The 21,574-nt window shown below is 40.3% G+C and overlaps 1 protein-coding gene across 1 annotated transcript in view; it reads left to right on the top strand.

Moving 5' to 3' along the window:
- Positions 1 to 1,123: 1,123 nt before the first annotated feature.
- LONRF1 (LON peptidase N-terminal domain and ring finger 1) overlaps positions 1,124 to 21,574 on the top strand; it is a 38,917-nt gene continuing 18,466 nt past the window's right edge. Inside the window, exons 1-3 of the mRNA XM_035004117.1 lie at positions 1,124 to 1,909; positions 14,291 to 14,409; positions 15,384 to 15,506. Of these exons, the coding sequence (XP_034860008.1) occupies positions 1,195 to 1,909; positions 14,291 to 14,409; positions 15,384 to 15,506 (957 nt within the window). The 5' untranslated portion in view covers positions 1,124 to 1,194. The remainder of the gene's footprint in view (positions 1,910 to 14,290; positions 14,410 to 15,383; positions 15,507 to 21,574) is intronic.

The raw sequence follows: 21,574 nt of genomic DNA, 5'->3' as shown, positions 1-21,574 counted from the left end.
AGGTAACCTTCCCTCTCTGGGTCACTGTTTCTAACCATCTGAAAAAGGACTAAAAGTTCTAAGTCACTTCAGCATTAACAATCTAGAAGCCTATAATCAAATCTATATTTCCAGCTGAGAGCTTTAACCTCTGACATCAAGTTTAAAGGAAATATAGTCCATTATATAAAACCCAGATCATTTTTTTTTCTTCTGTTGGCAATACTGCAGACCCTGCTTGGGTTGTAGGGTTACTGTGACTGACTATGAAAACTATTCATCTTGGTGATTTCTCTTTAAAAACGTCAAATATAGGCCTTAGCCAGCTGTGGAGCATTGAATGAGATGTGAAGAGGACCGTCTGACACCTTGGGAACCTGTGGGCTTTCTTCCTGAATGTGGGGGTGAGTTTTAAACTGGAAAGGCAGCAGTAACTTGCCACCCTGGAAAACTGTTTTACCCTCTGGAGGGAGTCTGCTCAGGAATGTGGGTGGGGTTATTTTGTTTCTAAAGTTGACCTAGCCTAGACTTGAGGAGTCACTAAGTCACCCGACTGACTTCGCGCATTCTCAGGTCCTCTGCCTCTACATGTCCGTCTGTAACTTGGGTGTAAAGAAAAGGCAGACGTGCACCTGACATCTACACGGGGAAGCTCCCACCCGCCAGGGAGGGAGGGCGGGTGCCCACTCAGGACGCCGGGTATGTCGGGGGAGTGCAGGCGATCTGGGCTTTAGTCCCGGGAGGCTAGCCGCCGGCACAAAAGCACCCACCAAGCAGGCATTAGGAGAGACGCCTTGCCAGGTGAGGGTAGGCTTCCAGAGGAAAGGCGAAGAGGCTGGAGGCCTGGGCTCCTAGAGGCTTTGTTCAATTACACGCCAGGCCCCTATTTCGGGAGAAGCCAATTAGATCCCCGCTGGGGGATCATCTGACCTCGGGTTCCTCCCCAGAAGGGGTTTCGGAAGGGGCGGGGCCAGGCGGTAGGCTCCTCCGGGACCCGGGGCGCAGGCCGTGCGGGGGAGTCCCGGGCGCTTCAGCGAAGCTCCGCCCCGCCCCGCGCCCGCCAGGCCCCGCCCCCGGGGCTTCCCGGGCGCGCGCCGCCCCGCTGTGTCCGCGCGCCACGCCCCCCAGCTCGCGGGCCGCGTGCGGAGCCGCGCGCCCCGGAGGCTCCGCGACCGTGGCGGCGGGCGGCGGCGGAGGAGCAGCCCTCCGCGGGCCATGTCTTCTCCGGACGTGGCGAGGAGCTCCTCAGGAGGGAGCCGGGAGATGGCCCCCACGCCGCGGAGCCGGGGCCGGTTTTGGGAAGTGGGCGGCGGCAGCGGCGACCGGCTGGAGCGCGCGGCGGCGGAGTCGGAGCGCTGGGAGCTGCTGCTCCACCGCGGCGAGCTGCTGGCGCTGGGCGGCCACCTGAAGGGAGCGCTGGAGGCGTACGCGGCGGCGCTGCGCCGCGGGGCCCCGGTCAGGCCCGAGTGCCTCGGCACCCTGGTGGACTGCCTGGTGCTCAACTACCGGCTCCGCCACGGGCTGGGCTGGAGCGCGACCCTGGCAGCGGGCGCGGACCCCGGTGAGGGCGGGCTGCTCAGCTGCCTGGGCTGCCGGGGCTTCCTGAGCGAGCCGGTGACCGTGCCCTGTGGCCACAGCTACTGCCGTCGCTGCCTGCGGAGAGAGCTCCGTGCCCGCTGCCGCCTCTGCCGGGACCGGCTGCCGCCCGCCGCCGCCACTGATGCTGAGGGCACCACTCCGCGGCCGCCGCCTCTGGCCGCCGCCATCGCCGCCTCGGGCTTCAGAACCAGCGTCGTCCTCAACCACCTGGCCGAGAAGTGGTTCCCGGGCCAGCGGGAGCGAGCCCGCGCGGCCGGCCGGCTCGGGGAACTGCTGCACCAGGGGCGCTACCGGGAGGCCCTGGCCGCCGCCTGCGAGGCGCTGCGAGCAGGTGACCGCGCGGGGATGCGGCGTGGGCCCGGGCGACCCCACCCTCCTTTTCCCGACGGGCCGGCTACCCGGAGCTCGTCTGCACCCCAGGGGGCCTTTTCTGCCTCCCCGAGGCCGCCTCGCTCCCGCTTGTAGGGTTTCGGGGTCCTGGAGGGTGTGGGAGGGGGCGGCGCCCCGGGGTGCTTCGGTCACAATGGGGATCGCCTTCGGAGCCGACTGTGACGCGGCGCGGGGAGGGGCGCCCAAGCTCGGGGTTCCCTCAGCCGCGGCCCTGCGGGCAGGAGGGAGCGTCCCGAGCGGAGCGGGTGGTCGGGGCCAGGCCGCCGGAGCGCGGGATGGGGTGGAAGTTGGGCAAGCCGGAGCGGTCGCTCGCTTCCTGCCGCGCTCTTTCCTGTAATTGGCCGGCCAGGCCGGGCCGGGCCGAGTCCGCCGCGGGCAAACGACAGCCGGGGCGGGGAGAGGATCTCTCCAGCCGAGGCTAGGCGTGCAACGTTTACCGTCGTACCCCACAAAAGTCACTGGGGCAATTGGAAGCCGCGGGAGGGCAGAATTGCATAAGCTGGGTGGGGGGGGGGGGTTGTGTAACGGGTGACGTCCGGTGGGCGTGGCGGGAGCTCCGCGCCCGCACCCAGCTCCGGGAGGCCCCGCCGGCCACTGGGCTTGGGGCGGGTGTCGGAGCTACCCGGGGGTGTCCAGGCTTACCTGAAAATGTCTGCAGCACTGGTTCCTCTTGATGGTTTACCTGTCTGTTCCCAGACCGTACTTATTTCGTAAACACACGTGTGCTTGCTTTCCGAATACCCCTAGTTCACGGTCAAGATGAAGAGGTAGTCTCAGATGAGTTCTTTGACACGTTTGTTTGCCTTTCCACTCTTGATCAGGCTGTGGGGAAAAGCCTTTAGATCTTTTGTCTGTTTCTTCGGAAGCAGCTTCGGCTTCCTAGCCTAGGTTAGCACTCTTAAGGTGGTTTTAGGGGACACAGCCAGACTTACCTAGGGAAAATGAAGAGTTCTTTAAATCGGTGGTTCCCCCACCCCGGGGGGATTTTACCCCCCAGAGGACATTATCTAGAGCAGTATCTGGTAATCCCTGGGGACCTTTTTGGTTGCCACCCCTTGTGGGAGTAGTGCTGGTACATCTCATGGGTAGAGGCTAGGGATGCTGCTGAACATCGGAGAGTGCGCCGGACAGCCTCCCACACAGTTATCAGGCCCAAAATGCCAATAGTGTCATTGTTAAATCCTGTGTTAAATAAAGCATATTTCAAGATTGGAGTCTTTATTGGCATAAGTAATGCCGGCGGGAATAATGCCAGAGAAAGACATCTAAAATATAAATCGGTATTAGGTAAATTGATTAACTGTAACTGAAACTCTTTTTGTGGGTCTTTTATCCTAAGTGCTTAGTCATTTTGAACTAGTGATAGTGTATTATTTAATACCTTTAGAGTTCAAAACATAAACTTGGCATATTTTCATACCTTTAAGTATCTTTATGGGAAGTGTAGGCAGTTATAAAAGGGAGTAGAATGGTAGACCCTGAACAAAAGAGAACTAGTTGGAATACGAAATTCTGATACAGACAGCTCCGCCTTTCTGGGTAAATAAAGTTTGAGGAAGTGCAGACCATCTAGGCCATGGTCCTCATTTAAAAAATGAAGCAGAAGCTAGGGCAGTGACATGACTTGCCTACAGTCACACAGGTAGCTGGTTGTAGAGGCAACATTACATCCTCCATTTCTCCTAAATGTTGCACTGGGGTTGGTCCTGGCTTTATAGCTCATCCATTGAAAATGCTTGACAGATTTCCAGGGAAGTTTTCTTTGTCGCTAGTATTAAATAAAGGCTGAAACTTATTGATAGCACTATGCAGTATTAAATGCTGCACTCCGTAAGAATTAAATTAGGCACTTAATAAGAATTCAGGTCTTAATCTACAGAACAGTGAGCACATTTACTAATTTAAGGTCTGGCTTAATGTTCTATAACCAGTAATCTTTTAATTAAGGAAGATTTGGGGCCTTGGATTGAGGATATTATTTTTAACAAAAAAACCTGTATCTACTTGCCTTTTTTAAAGACAATCTGCATAGTCAGCACATGGGAATTTTGCCTATTCAGCTACTTATATCTTACTTTTGTGGGACTAGAACTCAAGTCATCTTTCACCTCATTAGCCTATTTTTCCCTCTTCTGAGGTCTTTCAAAAATCATTAATTCCATTCTCAAAAATGTGTCTGAATGTTAGTAACAAGGATAACTTTTTTCATCCCATAAATTTTTAGTGCAACATAGGAGGGAAAAAAAAATCTTAGAGTTAACAAATTATAGTTGGTAAAGTACAGATATGAAGTGTTCTAACAATTTATAGGGGTAAATAAAAACGTTTAGTAGAGTTATAAATCTGTAGCTAGGCTTTAACTTTTTCAGAGTCAGCTAGTTAACTAGATAGGCATTTGAAATGTGTTTAAGATTGTACAGTTGGAGTTACTTATGATACTTTTCATTGTTGATAATGAAAAAAGACCTTCACTACAATTTCTTTGTAGAATTCTTATCATGAAAAACTAAATACTATTAACTAGAAAAAGATAATCTAGTCTGCAGTTAGCCCACACCCATCCAAATTTATCCCTGTTGACAAGAAAGGAAACCTTGAAAACCTTTTCCAAAATCAGAAGTTTCCCACTGAGATTACATAAGTTTCTGTCGAATTGAAATATATTTAGATAACATTTAATCTATTGATCTTTTGGTATTAACTCAGATGTTTCATAACTTGCTGTCCCTTTAGTTCAGGGCTATTATGTAAAAGTCTTTTCTGTGTTAGATCTTTATACTTAAGAGCCTGTTGAAATGATCCCACTTTGCTATGCTATTTTCCTTTTATTTTTAATGAATTTTTACACTGACTTGCCTCCTCCCCATATACACCCCTCCCTCCCAAAAGAAGACAAAAGAACATTGTACTTTACAGTTTGAACTGGTTTAAAAAAAATAAAATAAAGGTCATAAGGGGGAGAACAGTTTATTTAAAATACTTGTAAATTTTTGTCTTTAGTATTAATCATATAGTTCTTGCCTATTATCAAGCATTTAAAAAAATGTTTATATATCCTTTGATCCTCACAAAGAATCCTGTGGAGTACCCTTACCTGGGAAGGAAATTGAGGCAGTTGGCAGTGGAGGGGCTGTGTGGCCTAGTGGTAAAAGCTGTGAACCTTGGCAGCTCTTGGCCTGGGCTTGAGTCCCAGCACAGCCCTCCACTTACTCTCTGACCTTGGGCCTGTTGTCTAACCTTTTTGTTTTGGTTTCCTTATTTGAAAAGCGAGAATAGTATCTCGTGGATAGATGGTAACTCATAGATAGATAACAGTAGTAACAACTACCTAGGGCTGTTAGGAGAATTGAGATGTAAAATGCTTTGAATGGTGCCTGACAGAATAAATGCCTAACAAATATTAAAAAAATTTTAGGGGTGCCTGGGTGGCTCAGTCGGTTGAGCATCTGCCTTCTGCTCAGGCCTTGAGCTCAGGGTCCTGTGATCCAGCCCCGAATTGGGGAATTGGGAATCTGCTTCTCCCTTTGCCCTTCTTCCTCCCCCTGCTCGTGCTCTCTCTCAGTCTCTTGCTCTTTCTCTCAGATAAAATCTTTAAAAAAATATTTTTTAAATGTAAGAGTTGTGCTACAACTAGAAGATGATTTAGCTAAAATTTAAATTTTATGATGTCAAGTCCTGTCCTTTTCTCTCTCCCACATTAATAATGTTACCAGAGTGAGGGTTAAATCCTGATTCTAGCCTATATATGTGAATTAGTAGTAACATTTTAGCATCCATCAATAAAATACAGATCCTGAAAGGCTTTAGTTATAAAAAGATGAGTCAAATTATAGGTAAATCTGAATACACTTGAAGAAAATGTAAAGGTGTTTAATATCTTAACTAGGTTAATGTGAAGAGATTTAAATTTGTTTAATCAGTAAATTTCATACGGCCTAACTTAATCTGTAAAACACTTGAAACAGTTAACATTGACACTTAATATGGTGTTTAATAGTTCACAAAATATTTTCCTTTCCATTATCTTAACTGATCCTTACAAAAGATCATGTGAGGTAGGGCAACTTTAGCATTCCTAACTCACAGATTGAAGAAGAGAGCTCCAAGAATTTTAAGTGCCTTCCTTAAGGCAAGTAAATAACCAAGTTAGAACTGAAAGCAGAAGCACCAGGTATGTGGATATTGCTTCTGAGACTCAAATTGATTTTAAAAATTAGCATATAAATCATAAATCTCACATATTCTTATTCAGCAGGTATTTACTGAGTTCTTACTACATACATGGCATGTTTTAGGTGCTGGAAATACAGAAGTGGACAAAATAAAGACCCTGTCCTTATAGAGTTTGTATTTTTTTTTATTTCTTTTAAAATTGCAGCAAATTGGCATTTATTGAAGAGAAAAGGGGCTTATTGCTTAATTGACCTCTAACAAATGGAGCCTGTATGCAGTAAATGTCTAATTCACCTTTTCTTTAATTCAGAAGTCATTTTAAGGATTTTTGCAATGCATCAGGGTCACTACAAAGATTAGTTACAATGGCATATTCTTATTGATATAGAAGATGGGAAAACGGGTTATGTAAATATTAAGTGCTCTGTTTTAAATAATTTCCATGTTTTTTTAATCTGTTCTTTATGCATCAAACAACGCAAAATTTACCAAAACTCTGTTATCCTAGATTTTTAGTTATTTATATATTAACCTTTGGTGTATTCAGAATTGGTTTTTCTATTTAGTGGAATATTTCTAAGAGGCTTAGATACATTCAAGTGAAAATTTAAATGAATTTATATAGTATTCTGTGCCTTGCATTGTAAAGATATTTTTCAAAATTGTTACGATGTTTAACTGTAGAAGGTGAATGACAGACTCTAAAATGTAAGACAAAAGCTTCTGTTCACATTCCCACCCCACCCCTTGTAGGATGCTATCAGTCTTTTTTTTTTTTTTCCTTTCCCCTCCTTTTATCCAATCTGCACTACCAATCCCTAAAGATGTTTCTCACCTGGCAAAGGTTTATTTGGGTAAAAGAAAAAGTACTATTTCTTTTTTTTTTTTTTTTAAAGATTTTATTTATTTATTTGTTAGAGAGAGCACAAGGAGGGGGAGCGGCAGGCTCCCCGGCGAGCAAGGAGTCCGATGTGGGACTTGATCCCAGGACCCTGGGATCATGACCTGAGTCGAAGGCAGACGCTTAACGACTGAGCCACCCGGGTTCCCGAAAAAGTACTATTTCTAATAACCTTGTATCGAGAGCTAATCTCATTGCTATTCAGCTTATTTTGAAATATTTTGTAATATTAACGATACCTATTATTTATTGAGTATTTGTGTGCCAGGCATTGTGTTAACTGTCAACACGCATTGTCTGTGTAGTCTTCACAATAGTCTTAAGATGTAGGTGTTACCAGCATTGTATAGGTGAGGATACTGAGATTTAGAGAGTAAGGTAAACTGTCCAAACTGGGATATAAACCCAGATGTTCTAAATCCAATGGTTATGATCTTAAGTATGCCAAACTACTATTCCTGGACTTTATTAATCCATCACTAATAACTTGTCAATTGGCAGCTTTTAATTTAATGATTTATTTTAGAGAGAGAGCATGAGGTGGGAGGAAGGGGCAGAAACAAAGGGAGAGGGTGAGAGAGAATCCCAAGCAGACTCCTCGCTGAGCACAGAGCCTGGGTGGGGGCTTGATTTCAGGACCCTGAGATCATGATCCGAAATCAAGGGAGTCAGCCGCTTAACCCACTGAGCCACCCGGGCGGCTTTTGGTTTAACTATGATAACCAAGCCCTACCATACTGAGCTTGAAAAAGTAATAGAAGCAAAGAAATTTGGCATTTTGGTTAGCCACTGAGATTGTTGAAATAGGTCAACATATAAATCTAAGAAAAAGACACTCAGAAGAACGAGTAAAAGATTATGAACGTGGAATGTTTATTCTTATGCATAAACAATCTAGCCAATAGATAGTTTTAAAGGTTAGACTTCCTGAAGAAATGTACATTAAAACAATGACTTTTTAAATTTTTCTAGGACAAAATTACACAGCTTGTGGGAGTGTACCATAAGTTTTTTTTTGTTTTTTTTTAATTTTATTATGTTAATCACCATACATCATTAGTTGTTTTTTTTTTTTTTGATGTAGTGTTCCATGATTCATTGTTTGCATATAACACCCAGTGCTCCATGCAGTATGTGCCCTCCTTAATACCCATCACCAGGCTAACCCATCACCCCACCCCCCTCCCCTCTAGAACCCTCAGTTTGTTTCTCAGAGCCCATAGTCTCTCATGGTTCATCTCCCCCTTCGATTCCCCCCCCTTCATTTTTCCCTTCCTGCTATCTTCTTCTTCTTCTTCTTCTTTTTTTTTTTTTAACATATAATGTATGATTTGTTTCAGAGGTACAGGTCTGTGATTCAACAGTCTTACACAATTCACAGTGCTCACCTTAGCACATACCCTCCCCAATGTCTATCACCCAGCCACCCCATCCCTCCCACCCCCTACCACTCCAGCAAGCCTCAGTTTGTTTCCTGAGATTAAGAATTCCTCATATCAGTGAGGTCATATGATACATGTCTTTCTCTGTTTGACTTATTTCACTCAGCATAATACCCTCCAGTCCCATCCACGTCGTTGCAAACGGCAAGATTTCATTCCTTTTGATGGCTGCATAATATTCCATTGTGTATATACACCACATCATCTTTTTCCATTCATCTGTCGATGGACATCTTGGTTCTTTCCACAGTTTGGCTATTGTGGACATTGCTGCTATAAACATCGGGGTGCACATATACCTTCGGACCCCTACATTTGTATCTTTGGGGTAAATACCCAGTAGTGAAATTGCTGGATCGTATGGTAGCTCTATTTTCAACTTTTTGAGGAACCTCCATACTGTATTCCAGAGTGGCTGCACCAGCTTGCATTCCCACCAACAGTGTAGGAGGGTTCCCCTTTCTCCACATCCCAGCCAACATTTGTCGTTTCCTGACTTGTTAATTTTAGCCATTCTGACTGGTGTGAGGTGGTATCTCACTGAGGTTTTGATTTGGATTTCCCTGATGCTGAGCAGTGTTGAGCACTTTTTCATGTGTCTGTTGGCCATTTGGAGGTCTTCTTTAGAAAAATGTCTGTTCATGTCTTCTGCCCATTTCTTGATTGGATCATTTGTTCTTTGGGTGTTGAGTTTAAGAAGTTCTTCATAGATTTTGGATACTAGCCCTTTATCTGATATGTCATTTGCAAATATCTTCTCCCATTCTGTCAGTTGTCTTTTGGTTTTGTTGACTGTTTCTTTTGCTGTGTACAATAAGTTTTTATAAAAGATCTAGCAAAATGTATTGAAACTTTGTATAATTTTCTACACAGCCATTCAACTTTATAGACAGTGACTAAGGAAATAAACAGATATGTAAAGGCATACAGGGAGATGTTCATTGTAGTACCCTTTTTTTTTTTTAAAAAAAAAGATTTATTTATTTTAGAGAGAGAGCACACAAATGGGGAGGGGCAGAGGGAGAGAATTTCAAGCACAGTCCCCGCTGAGTGTGCAGCCCAAGCCTGGGCTTCATCCCAGGACCCTGAAATCATGACCTGAGCGGAAATTAAGAGTCTGACGATCAACCAACTGAGCCACCCAGGGGTCCCTGTAGTACTTTTTATATTAGCAAACATTGGAAGTAAAAACTGCTGAGTGGTGTATTTTTAAGTAGATTGTGAATATGGAAGGATATTTTGCAACCATTAAAAACCATGTGGATTTAATTACATTGACCAAAAAGAAGTTTATAAACTATCTATAGGGTAGAGTTCATAAAACTATAAAATGAAAAATGTAACCTACACCCGTAGGAAAAATGTATAGGTTATATGCCAACACTGGTTATTTCTTTATGGTGGGAAAAAGATGTTTCTTAATATTGTAGGTTTTTCAAGTTTTATACATAAACATAACTTTTATAATCTGAAAGTTTCTTGAAGATGAACTAAGGAAACCACCTTAGGATTGGAACAAAGATGAGTAATTGGGATTCTGGAGAACTCTCCTCAGCCCATGAAATGCCTTGGCAGCTTAAGACCTGGTTTCCTCAAAATGTGAAGCAGAATTTTATCTCAGTTTTTATTTGTCTGACAACTGGCAATATTACTGGGTCTAAGAGAAGAGAAAATGGGAGCATGAATTGAGCATAGGGGACAGATTTTAATGAATTTCTCCTTGCTCACCAAACATGTAGCAAAGCCAGGATTTGAAGACACAAAGACAGGAAATAATGGAAGGAGCTCAAAAACAGATTTTAGACTGAAGGCACTGCACATCCAGTGAATGAACACAATCATAATAGCCAACATTTACAATGTACCAAGCCCTGTTCTGAGCTGTTTGCATATATTACTCTTGAGTAATCCTGTGAGGTAAATACTGTTATTTGCAGAGGTGAACAGCAAGGACTGTGGAGCCAGACCACCCGAGGGAGAATCTTGAATCCATCACTTCCTAGGTTTTGGATATTGGGCAAGCTACTTAAACTCTCTGTGCTCAGCCTCCTTATCTGGGAAGCTGTGGACAGTGCTAGACCCACGTAGGATTGTTCTGAAGGTTGCAAATCATAATAAGTGGTGTTTCTTAAATAGAAATAAATTTTAGGAAACACCCTCAATTTTGTAGCTGAGGAAACAGGTACAGAGGTGTTTGGCCTTTTGGCCCCAGGCACAGTAAGTAAGTGGAGGGGCCAGAAGTTGAACCCAGGCAGTGTGACCTCAGAGTTCCTGCTCTTGATCCTTAATGATGTGCCAAGTGAGGGTAGTCTCAGAAGAAAGCATCTTGAGAAGAGATTGGTGAGCTGAGTCCTGTTGGATGAGAAATAGTTCCCCAGACCAAGGGGAGGTGGGGTATTGAAGTAGAGCTCTGACAAAGAGGGAGTTCTGTGAGCAAAGGAAGGAGGCATGAAATAGAATGGTAGACGAGGGGCGGGGTGAGGTTAGGTATTACTGGAGCCTAAAGTGGGAGGTTGATAATGATAGGAAGTGAGGCTGGAGAGAGGGTCAGGAGCCAGGTGTATGGGAATTTGTATGTTGTGCTAAAATACCTATCTGATCTTCTGGATGGTGAGGATATAGGTAGGGTAAGACAGGAGGCAGGGAGAGCAGTTAGCAAGCTATTGAAAAAATCTTAGAAATTTGGATCTGGACCCTTTAACTAAGGCTGTTAGCAGTTAAGATTGGAAAAGAGCAGGGACAGATTTGAGAAATATAGGAAGTAAAATTGACGAAGTTGGAGATTGAATTTGGGAAGTCAGGGGTGTTACTAGTAGAGAATACAATAAAAAGACTTTTTTTTTTTAAGATTTTATTCATTTGTCAGGGAGAGTACAAGCAGGGGGAGGGGCAGAGGGAGAGGGAGAAGCGGGGGGCTCCATCCCAGGATCCTGGGATCATGACCTGAGCCAAAGGCAGACAGTTAACCTACTGAGCCACCCAGGCACCCCAAGATTTTTTTTTTTGTAATGGAAATGTACTGAGTTTGAGGAAATTATAGCAGGCAGTTATAAATTTGGTGAATCTGAAGGCAGGTTGAAAAGCTCAGAACTGAAGAGAAAGATCTGGGAGTTAAATCATGCTTTTAGTACAATTAGCCCAAACCACATCTTTGTATTTCTTCACTTTTTCAACACATTGGGTCTGTAATGTGCCAGGCACTAGGGTACCCACAGTAATGGCCTGATAGCATGCTTAGTGACGTGACTTGTTCACTCCAGGGTCCTCAAGGCCACGTAGAGAACATACTGGAAACATTTGTTGACTATTCAAACTTGAGTTACACACTTGGGCTGATAGTTGTTTTTTGGGTTTTGTTTTTTTGGGGGTAGGGGGGTGGTTTACAATTGCCTTTTGCAGAAGTTTACATGGAGGGCAGACACTGTATGCTTTGACGATTCAACGGTCTTAAATAGTTCATTTGGCTCTTTTTTAGAATTAAGGGTTTAAAATAAGTGGGTGGGGTGACCCTAATCTCTTAAGAAGCTTTAGGAATTTTCAACTCGCTTGAAGAGGTTTTCTTTTCCCCCTTATAAAGTCATTTCCATTAACATTTGAAGTTCTTAATAAAAATGTTACCTATGAAGAATTGGGGAGCAAGACTTTTAAAATCTAGCCCTCTTGTAATTTTATGTGTACCTTTTCTCTTCTAATATATACTAACTTCTTAGGCCCACCTTTAGGGAATCTCAAGAGCCTGAGTGTTTTTGTGTTGAGAGGAGAGGGGAAACAGTGTGTTTTCACTTTGGTCAGAGTGGAGAAGTGTGATACGTTGTCTGGGTGTTGTCAGTGACATTGGTGTTCTCGTATACTGGCTTCAGTGTTAACCCAAAGAACCTCTAATGAGTAGTGAAAGCATTGATAAAAGGGTTTGATAGTCAAAAGTTTTGAACGTGCAAGGCATCAAGTGTGATGCAATGGGAACCTGCTGTAAAAGAAAAAATTTGAAATGAAAAAAAGCCCCTAAGGGAACCAAGAATGGAAAGGGCTGCTTGCTGCAACAGTGAACTCCCTCTCTCTGAGATGCAAAGCAGGGGGGCTCAAGGATGCTGTTGGAAGCACCCCAGCTCTGGGTGAGCAGTCCTTAATTGGTCAGTGTTTTTTGATGCTTTTGCATTGACTACTCATTCTTGGCCTATTTTGGCACGCACTGCTCTCAATTTTCTGAACTTCAGTTGTTTTCGTCAAATCAAGATTACACGATCCAATTTCACAATAAAATAAAATTTTCTAATTGGATTGTAAGCTCCTCAAAGACAGAGATAAAATAAAATCTTTTGAACACCTACAGGTCAAGTTTTGTGTCAGGACTCTTCATTCTTGATTGATGAATCATATTGAACTTTCAGTTTCCATGTGTTTTTTTGTTTTTGTTTTTTTGGTTTTTTTAAAGATTTTATTTATTTATTTGAGAGAGAGAGAATGAGAGAGAGCACATGAGAGGGGGGAGGGTCAGAGGGAGAAGCAGACTCCCTGCCGAGCAGGGAGCCCGATGCGGGACTCGATCCCGGGACTCCAGGATCATGACCTGAGCCAAAGGCAGTCGCCCAACCAACTGAGCCACCCAGGCACCCAGTTTCCATGTGTTTTTATTCAGAGATAATGGTTTCCAATTATATTACTTTAAGAAACAAAAGACAAAATATTCTAGATGTCTTTTTTATTTAGGAAGCATGAAATATTTTCTTGAAATATTTCATTCTTCTTTTGAACATTTTCATTGGTATAAGTTCGAAGGAAAAATATGGTTCCAATTCTTAAGCATCAGCTGCAAAAGGCCAGTCTCATTGTTCAGAGTTATCTGTAGGAAAGCCATCATTTAAAAAGTAGTAAACCGGGGAGCTACTGAGGAGTTTTATTATAGTTTTTTTTTTTTTAAATGAGGCATTATGGGTCTTTATACCCTTTTCACAATGAATGCTTTATTTCATAAGCATATATTTTTGAAGGCTTCAAAGATTAATAGCTTTAAAAGAAGAGTCAGATTAATTTGTCTGTAGATGTGCTGAAAATTAGTTTTTGGCTTAGGCTTCAGATTTAGAATCTACGTACCTGTAACAATTGATGGTAGTATTACAGGTGATACCAGCTAACAAATTCTGAATGCCATTGGATACTAATTTGGTTTCTCAAGTGCAGATGTAGAGGATGGTAGTCAAATTATCAACAAAACTTTTTCTCAGAAACATTCGAAATTAAATCTGTTTGGGGATGATCCAATACCATTTGTGCTAATGGCAGGAATTAAAATTTTGACCTCTTAAATTGTCAACCCATTTCCTCCAGAATCAGGACCTTTGTATACCCTCCTAAGTTTGAGCCTTGGTCAGTCTTTGTTAGTGTGGAAATTCATTGTGCACTAGTTGCATGTATGGTTGTTCGTAAGTGAGGATTTAGAAATTAAGGTATGCAAAAAATCAAGATTTACCATAAAGAAGCAAATCTTCTAAACATCTAAGACCTGCTTTTCAAATCTGTATAGAATGCCCTCCCTATTTTAAGAAAACACTTGTTTTCTTAGAGGTGATTATTCATATTACAGAATATGTCCAGTACTTAAAAACCATCATTTCCTGTGCTAAAATTATCCACATATAGTCTTACGATAAAACTTCTAGATAAAATTCAACATGTAAGTGGGTTGCCCCTATACTCTACTTTGGTGGTTATTAGCTGGAATCACAAAGTCAGCTCCTAATCTAGTATGTATTTTGTGGGTTGGACAATAATATTTTAAAAATAAACCTTTATAAAATATTTGTTTCAGAGCCCAGTGATGTGACTCTAAAAATTTACCGAGCGGAATCATATGCTGGTCTCCAGGAGTTTAAAGCAGCCATAGAAGATTTAAATGCGGTTCTCTTTCAACTGCCAAATTGGCCTGAGGTAAAGTTACTGTTTTACATTTACCTACATTTAAAAATTTCACCTGTAGGGGACATGCATTTCAGTTATGGTTATAAGTTTTAACAAAATAGATTTCTTGACTCTTTAAAATATATAGAGTTCTAGAAATCTAGGGTTAGTATTTTGAGTGGATGGCTATCTAACAATTTTTAAATCATAAGAAGCCTTTGTTTCCTAACTAAAGAACAATCTGAATTTAAGGCACAGAGAGAAAAAAAAAATAAGAGACCTGAGTATGCAAAATTTCCTCAAAGAGATACAACTAGTCCCACTGGATCCAAACTGAAAATTGATGGAGGAGGTATACTGATGGAAAGAGAGGAGGTCCTTCAGAAGCTGGAAAATGGGGACTAGATGAGGCAGTGATTTAATACAGTAAATGGGGACAAGGGAGGTTGCCTTGCCCATGCGCTTTTAAAAAAGACTTGAGGCAAATATATGTAATCAGTTTACTAATTTTTTATTAAGTTGCCAAGGCAAATCAGTTCATGTCCCATATATGTTCTTTAAGCTCAAAGTTACTATTTTGCATGACTTTTTCCCCATTTGAAACCATGCCTTTGAGGACAATATAGTAAGGATGCTCTAAAAATTATAAATTAATATGAAAAATGATACAAAATCCCATGCTGACTTGACTGGTTAGTACAAGGCAAATGCATATTAAGAATAAGACGGAAAATGATCTGTATGGACAATTTTAAAACTGTTAAAAAAGAAAGACTCTGGATTTAATACTGAAGTGATATAATTAGAGATAAGGTTTTGAGTCATTTTTCCATAAGTGCTTCTCCAGGGAAGTGTGTAAATATACCTTTGAAATGCCTTAGGCTTCTCAGAGTCATTCAGAGTTTCAAAATGCACATTTCTAAGCAAACCATTTTTTTTCTTGATACTGATTTTTCAAAAATAATTCTATCAGTAAAAGTTGTGTATTTGTGCTTTCATTGAAGGTCTACTTCAGGAAAGGAAAAGTACTCCAGGATGCTGGTTTTTTAGGTGATGCCTTACAGCTGTTTCTTCAGTGCTTAGCCCTTGATGAGGATTTTGCGCCTGCAAAGCTAGAAGTAGAAAAGGTAATCGGTTTACCAATTATAATAGTTGAAGGCAGGTCTAAGACACAGGTCTTTTTAAAAATGCTAATTAGAAACTTGGGGTAAGAGCATAAGGAGTCCAGTGAGTCAAATTTAGTAGCAATTTGACAAGTGGGTTTTTGGGGTCATATACTTAGCGTATAGAGTTTTTACTGAAAGCAAAAGAGTTCATTTGCAGATATTTAAATGTGTTATTTTTGCTTAAATTTAGGTGTTTCCTACTAGTTTGTTTGGAGCCAAACTAATCATCCTTAATTGTTACCATGATATTCCTGCTCAGAAATTTTTTTTTTAATTAAAGCAAAACTGGTATATAACATTATATAAGTTTCCACTTATAACATTATAAGAGATCCCCACTAAAAGGCTATTTGCCATCCGTCACCGTACAGGTGCTCTCTTCCCCCGTTTCACCCAACCCCCTTCCTCTTTGCTAACCACCAATCTGTTCTGTGAGTTTTTGTTTTGTTTGTTCATTTCTTTTTTGTTTTTGTTTTAGATTCCACGTATGAATGAAATCATACCATGTTTATCTTTTTCCATCTGATTTATTTCACTTAGCATAATACCTTCCTGGTCCATTCATGTTGTCACAAATAGCAAGATAACTTTTTTTTTCCTGGGCTAAGTGGTGGTCCATTGTGTATGTATACCATATCTTTATTCATTCAACCATAGATGGACATTTAGGTTGTTTCCATTTCTCAGCTATTGTAAATAATGCTGCACTGAACATAGAAATGCACACGTCTTTTCAAGAAATCAGTGTATTTGCATTCTGAAGATAAATACCCAGAAGTGGAATAGCTGCACAATATAGCTCTATTCTTAATTTGTTGAGGAATCTCCATACCGTTTTCCATAGTGGCTTTACCAAGAACAGTACAGGGTCCACTTTTCTCCACATCCTCTCCAAGCCTTGTCATTTCTTGTCTTTTTGATAATAGCCGTTCTAACCATTGTGAGATGATACCTCATTGTGTTTTAGATTTGTATTTCCCTGATTAGTGATGTTGAGCATCCTGTTATGTTACTGTTGGCCATCAGTATGTCTTCTTTGGAAAAAATGTCTATTCAGATCCTCTACCCCTTTTTTTAACTAGGTTTTTTTTTGTTGTTGTTGAGTTGTAGGAGTTCTTTATATATCTTGGATATTAATCCCTTACCAGGTACATGATTTGCAAAAATCTCCCGTTCAATAGGTTGCCTTTTTGTTTTGGTGATGATTTCTTTTGCTGTGCAGAAGCTTTTTAGTTTGATGCAATCCCATTTGTTTATTATTGCTCTTTTCCTTGCCTTTGGAGTCAGATTCACAAAAATACTGCTAAAACCCATATTTAGGAGCTTACCACCTATGTTTTCTTCTAGGAATTTTATGGTTTCAGGTCTTATATTCAAGTCTTTAATCCATTTGAGTTCATTTCTGTGTATGGTGAAAGATACTGGTCTAGTTTTATTTTTTTGCATGTGGCTATCCAGCTTTCCCAGCACCATTTATTGAAGAGACTTATTTCTCCATTGTATGTTCTTGGCTCCTTTGTTGTAAATTCATTGTCTATGTATATGTAGGTTTAATTCTGGGCTTACAATTCTGGTTCATTGATGCATGTGTGCATTTTTATGCCATTATCATACTGTTTTGATTACTATAGCTTTGTTCTGTAGTTTGAAATCAGCATTGTTCTCCTTTCTCAAGATTGCTTTGGGTATTTGGGATTTTTTGTGATTTTCTACAATTTTAGAATTATTTGGTCTAGTTCTATGGAAAAATACCATTGGGGTTTTGATAGGGATTACATTGAATCTGTAGATTGCTTTGGGGAGTATGGACATTTTAACAATAGTAGTTCCTCCACTCTGTGAGCATCCCTGGAATAAATCCCATTTGATCATCATGTATGAACTTTTGCTATATTTTTAAATTTGGTTTTCTAATAATTTGTTGAGGATTTTTGCATTAATGTTAGTCACTGATAATGGCCTGTAATTTTCTTTTTCTGTGGTTTCTTGTCGGCTTGCTGGCCTCAAAATGATTTTGGGAGTGTTCCTTCTTCAATTTTTTGGAAGAGTTGAGAAGGAGAGGTATTAAATCTTTGAATGTTTAATAGAATTCACTAGTAAGCCATCTGGTCCTGGACTTCCATTTGTTGGGAGGTTTTTGATTACTGATTCAGTCTTCTCACTAGTAATTGATCTATTCAGGTTTTCTGTTTCTTCATGATTCAGTCTTAGAGGACTGTATGTTCCTATGAATTTATTTCTTGTAGGTTGTCCAGTTTGTTGGCATATAATTGTAGTAGTGTCTTATAATCCTTTATATTTTGGTGGTGTCAGTCATAACATTTCATTTCTGATTTTATCAGAGCTCTCTTTTTTTTTTATTTGACAGGGTTTTTTTTTTTTTTTTTTTTTAGTATAATTGACATACAGTGTTGTATTAGTTTCACATGTACACTATAGTAGTGATTCAACAGTTCTATACATTACTCAGTGCTTACCATTTTACATGTATTCTTAATCCCTTCATCTATTTCACCCATCCTCCCACCCACTTCCCCTCTGGCAGTAATTCATTCTCTATATTTAAGAGTCTGTTTTTGTTTCTTTTTTTCTTTGTTCATTTGTTTTGTTCTTTAAATTCCACATATGAGTGAAATCGTATGGTATTTATCTTTCTGTGACTGACTTATTTCATTTAGCATTAGATCCTCTAGATCCGTCCATGTTGTTACAAATGGCAAGATTTCATTCTTTTTTATGGCCGAGTAATATTCCATTGTGTATATACACCTCTTCTTTATCCATTCGTCTGTTGCTTCCATAGTTTGGCTATTGTGAATATTGCTGCAATAAACATAACGTGCATATATCTTTTCGAATTAGTGTTTTTTTGTTTTCTTTGGGTAAATACCCAGTAGTGGAATTACTGGATCATATGGTATTTCTCTTTTTAGTTTTTTGAGGGAACTCTACAACGTTTTTCACAGTGGCTGCACCAGTTTGCATTCCTCCCATAGTGCATAAGTGTTTCTTTTTCTTCACATCCTGGTCAACACCTTTTATTTCTTATGTTTTTGATTTTAGCCATTTGACAGGTGTGAGGTGATATCTCATTGTGGTTTTGATTTGCATTTCCCTGATGATTAGTGATGTTGAGCACCTTTTCATGAATCTGTTGGCCATCTCTATGTCTTCTTTGGAGAAAGGTCTATATATGTGCTGTGCCCATTTTATTTGGATTATTTTTGGGGGGTGGTGAGTTGTATAAGTTCTTTATATATTTTGGATATTAACCTCTTGTTGGTGTATTATTTGCAAATATCTTCTCCCACTCAGCAGGATGTCTTTTGTTTTGTTGGTGGTTTCTTTCACTGTGCAGAAGGTTCTTATTTTGATGTAGTCCTAATAGTTTATTTTTGCTTTTGTTTCCCTTGCCTCAGGAGACCTACCTAGAAAAATGTTGCTATGACCAGTGTCAAAGACATCATTGCCAGTGCTGTCTTTTAGGATTTTTACAGTTTTAGGTCTCACATTTAGGTTTTTAATCCATTTTGGAATTTAATTTTATGTATGGTGTAAGAAAGGGTGGGGGGGAAGTGGTCCAGTTTCATTCTTTTGCACATAGCTGACTAGTTTTCCCAGTACCATTTGTTGAAGAGACTTTCCTATTGGATATTCTTTCCTGCTTTGTTGAAGAGTGATTGACCATATAATCATGAGTTTCTTTCTGGGTTTTCTATTACGCTCCATTAATCTATGTGTCTGTTTTTGTACCAGTACTATACTGTTTTGATTACTACAACATTGTAATATATTTGGAAGTCTGGGATTGTAATGCCTCTAGCTTTGCTTTTCTTTTTCAAAATTGCTTTGGCTGTTTGGGGTCTTTTGTGGTTCCACGCAGATTTTAGGATTGTTTCCAGTTCTGTGAAAAATGGTGTTAGTATCTTGATAGGGATTGCATTAAGTCTGTAGATTGTTTTGGATAGTACAGACATTTTAACGTTTGTTCTGCCAGTCAAAGAGCATGGAATGTCTTTCCATTTCTTTGTGTCATCTTTAGTTTCATAGTTTTATAGTTTTCACAATACAGGTCTTTCACCTCTTTGGTTAGGTTTATTCCTGGTACCTTATTGTTTTTGGTGCAGTTGTAAATGGGATTGTTTTCCTAATTTCCTTCTGCTGCTTCATTATTAGTGTATAGAAGTACAACAGATTGCTACACATTGGTTTTGTATCTTGCAACTTTATTGAATTCATTTATCAGTTCTAGTAGTTTTTTGGTGGAGTCTATGGTTTTCTATACAGAGTATTAAGTCCTGCAAATAATGAATTTTAATTCCTCCTTACCAATTTGGATGCTTTTGGCTAGGACTTCTAGGACTAAGTTGCATAAAAGTAGTGAGAGTAGACATTCTTGTCTTGTTCCTGATCTTAGGTGGAAAGCTCTCAGTTTTTCACGACTGAGTATGATGTTGCCTATGGGTTTTTCATATATGGCCTTTATTATGTTGAGGTATGTTCCCTCTAAACCTACTTTAAGAGGTTTTATCATGAATAGATGTTCTACCTTGTCAAATGCTTTTTCTGCCTCTATTGAAATGATCATATGGTTTTTATCCTTTCTCCTATTGATGTGATATATCACATTGATTGATTTGTAAGTATTGAACCACCCTTGCATCCAAGAAATCAATCCCATTTGGTCATGATGAATGATTTTTTTTAACATGCTGTTGGATCCTGTTTGCTAGTATTTTGTTGAGGATTTTTGCATCTGTGTTCATCAGAGATACTGGCCTATAATTTTCTTTTTTTGTATTGTCTTCATCTGGTTTTGGTGTCAGGATAATGCTGACTTCATAGAATGAATTTGGAATCTGTCCTTCCTTTCGGTTTTTTGGAATAGTTGAGAATAGATATTAACGCTTAGTTAAATGTTTGGTTAGAATTCCTCTATGGAGCCATCTGCTCCTGGACTTTCGTTTGTTGGGAGGTTTTTAATTACTGATTCAATTCATTGCTAGGAATTGGTCTGTCCAAATTTTCTATTTCTCTCTAATGCAAGAGCCCTTGTTTTTCTTTTTAGTCTTGACATTTGTCAGTTTTATTAATGTGTTCAATGACCCAGCTCTTAGTTCTTTGATCTTCCCTCTTTTTGTCTGTATTTCATTTATTTCTGCTGTGATCTTTATTATTTCCTTTCTTCTAGGACGTTGGGCTTTGTTTTTTCTTTTTTCTAGTTTCTTTAGGTGTAAAGTTAGATTGTTTGAGATTTTTTTTATTTCTTGAGGTAGACCCCTTAGAACATCTTTTCCTGCATCCCAAAGATTTTAGTACATTGTACTTCTGTTCTCATTTGTCTCTAGCTATTTTTTTTTTTAATTTCTTATTTGATTTATTTGATGGCCCATTTGTTGTTCAGTAGCATGTTGTTTAATCTCTACTTTTGGGGTTTTTTTTTCTTCTCCTTGTAAGTAATCGTTAGTTTCATACCATTGTGGTTGGAGAAGATGCTTGATATGATTTCAGTATTCTTTAACGTGAGGCTTGTTTTGTGGCCTAACGTGCTCTATTCTGGAAAATGTTCCATGTGCACCTGAAATGTTTGGTTGCAATTTGGATGCAGTGTTCTGTATATATCTGTTAAGTTTATCTGGTCTACTGTGTCGTTTAAGTCCAATGGTTCCTTGTTAATTTTCTGTCAGGATGATCTATCCATTGATGTAAATGGAGTGGTAAAGTCCTTCATTATTATTGTACTACTGTCAGTTTTTCCCTTTAGGTACATTTTATTTGCTTTATATATCTTGGTGCTCCTATGTTGGGTGTATATATATTTATAAATATTATGTTTTCTTGTTGGATCTTGTTTTTCATTATGTAATGCCCTTCTCTATTACTGAAGTCCTTGTTTTAAAGTCTATTTTGTCTGTTATGCATATAGCAATACCAGCTTTCTTTTCATTTCCATTTGCTTGGAACATCTTTTTCCATCCATTAACTTTCAGAGTGTGTGTGTCCTTACTTGTGAAGTGAGTCTCTAGTAG

This window comes from Mirounga leonina, unplaced genomic scaffold (assembly GCF_011800145.1).
Source record: "Mirounga leonina isolate KUSES-001 unplaced genomic scaffold, KU_Mleo_1.0 Mir_128, whole genome shotgun sequence".
NCBI lineage: Eukaryota > Metazoa > Chordata > Mammalia > Carnivora > Phocidae > Mirounga > Mirounga leonina.
The sequence above is the reverse complement of the archived record's forward strand: the minus strand, read 5'-3'. Positions and strand labels throughout refer to the sequence as shown.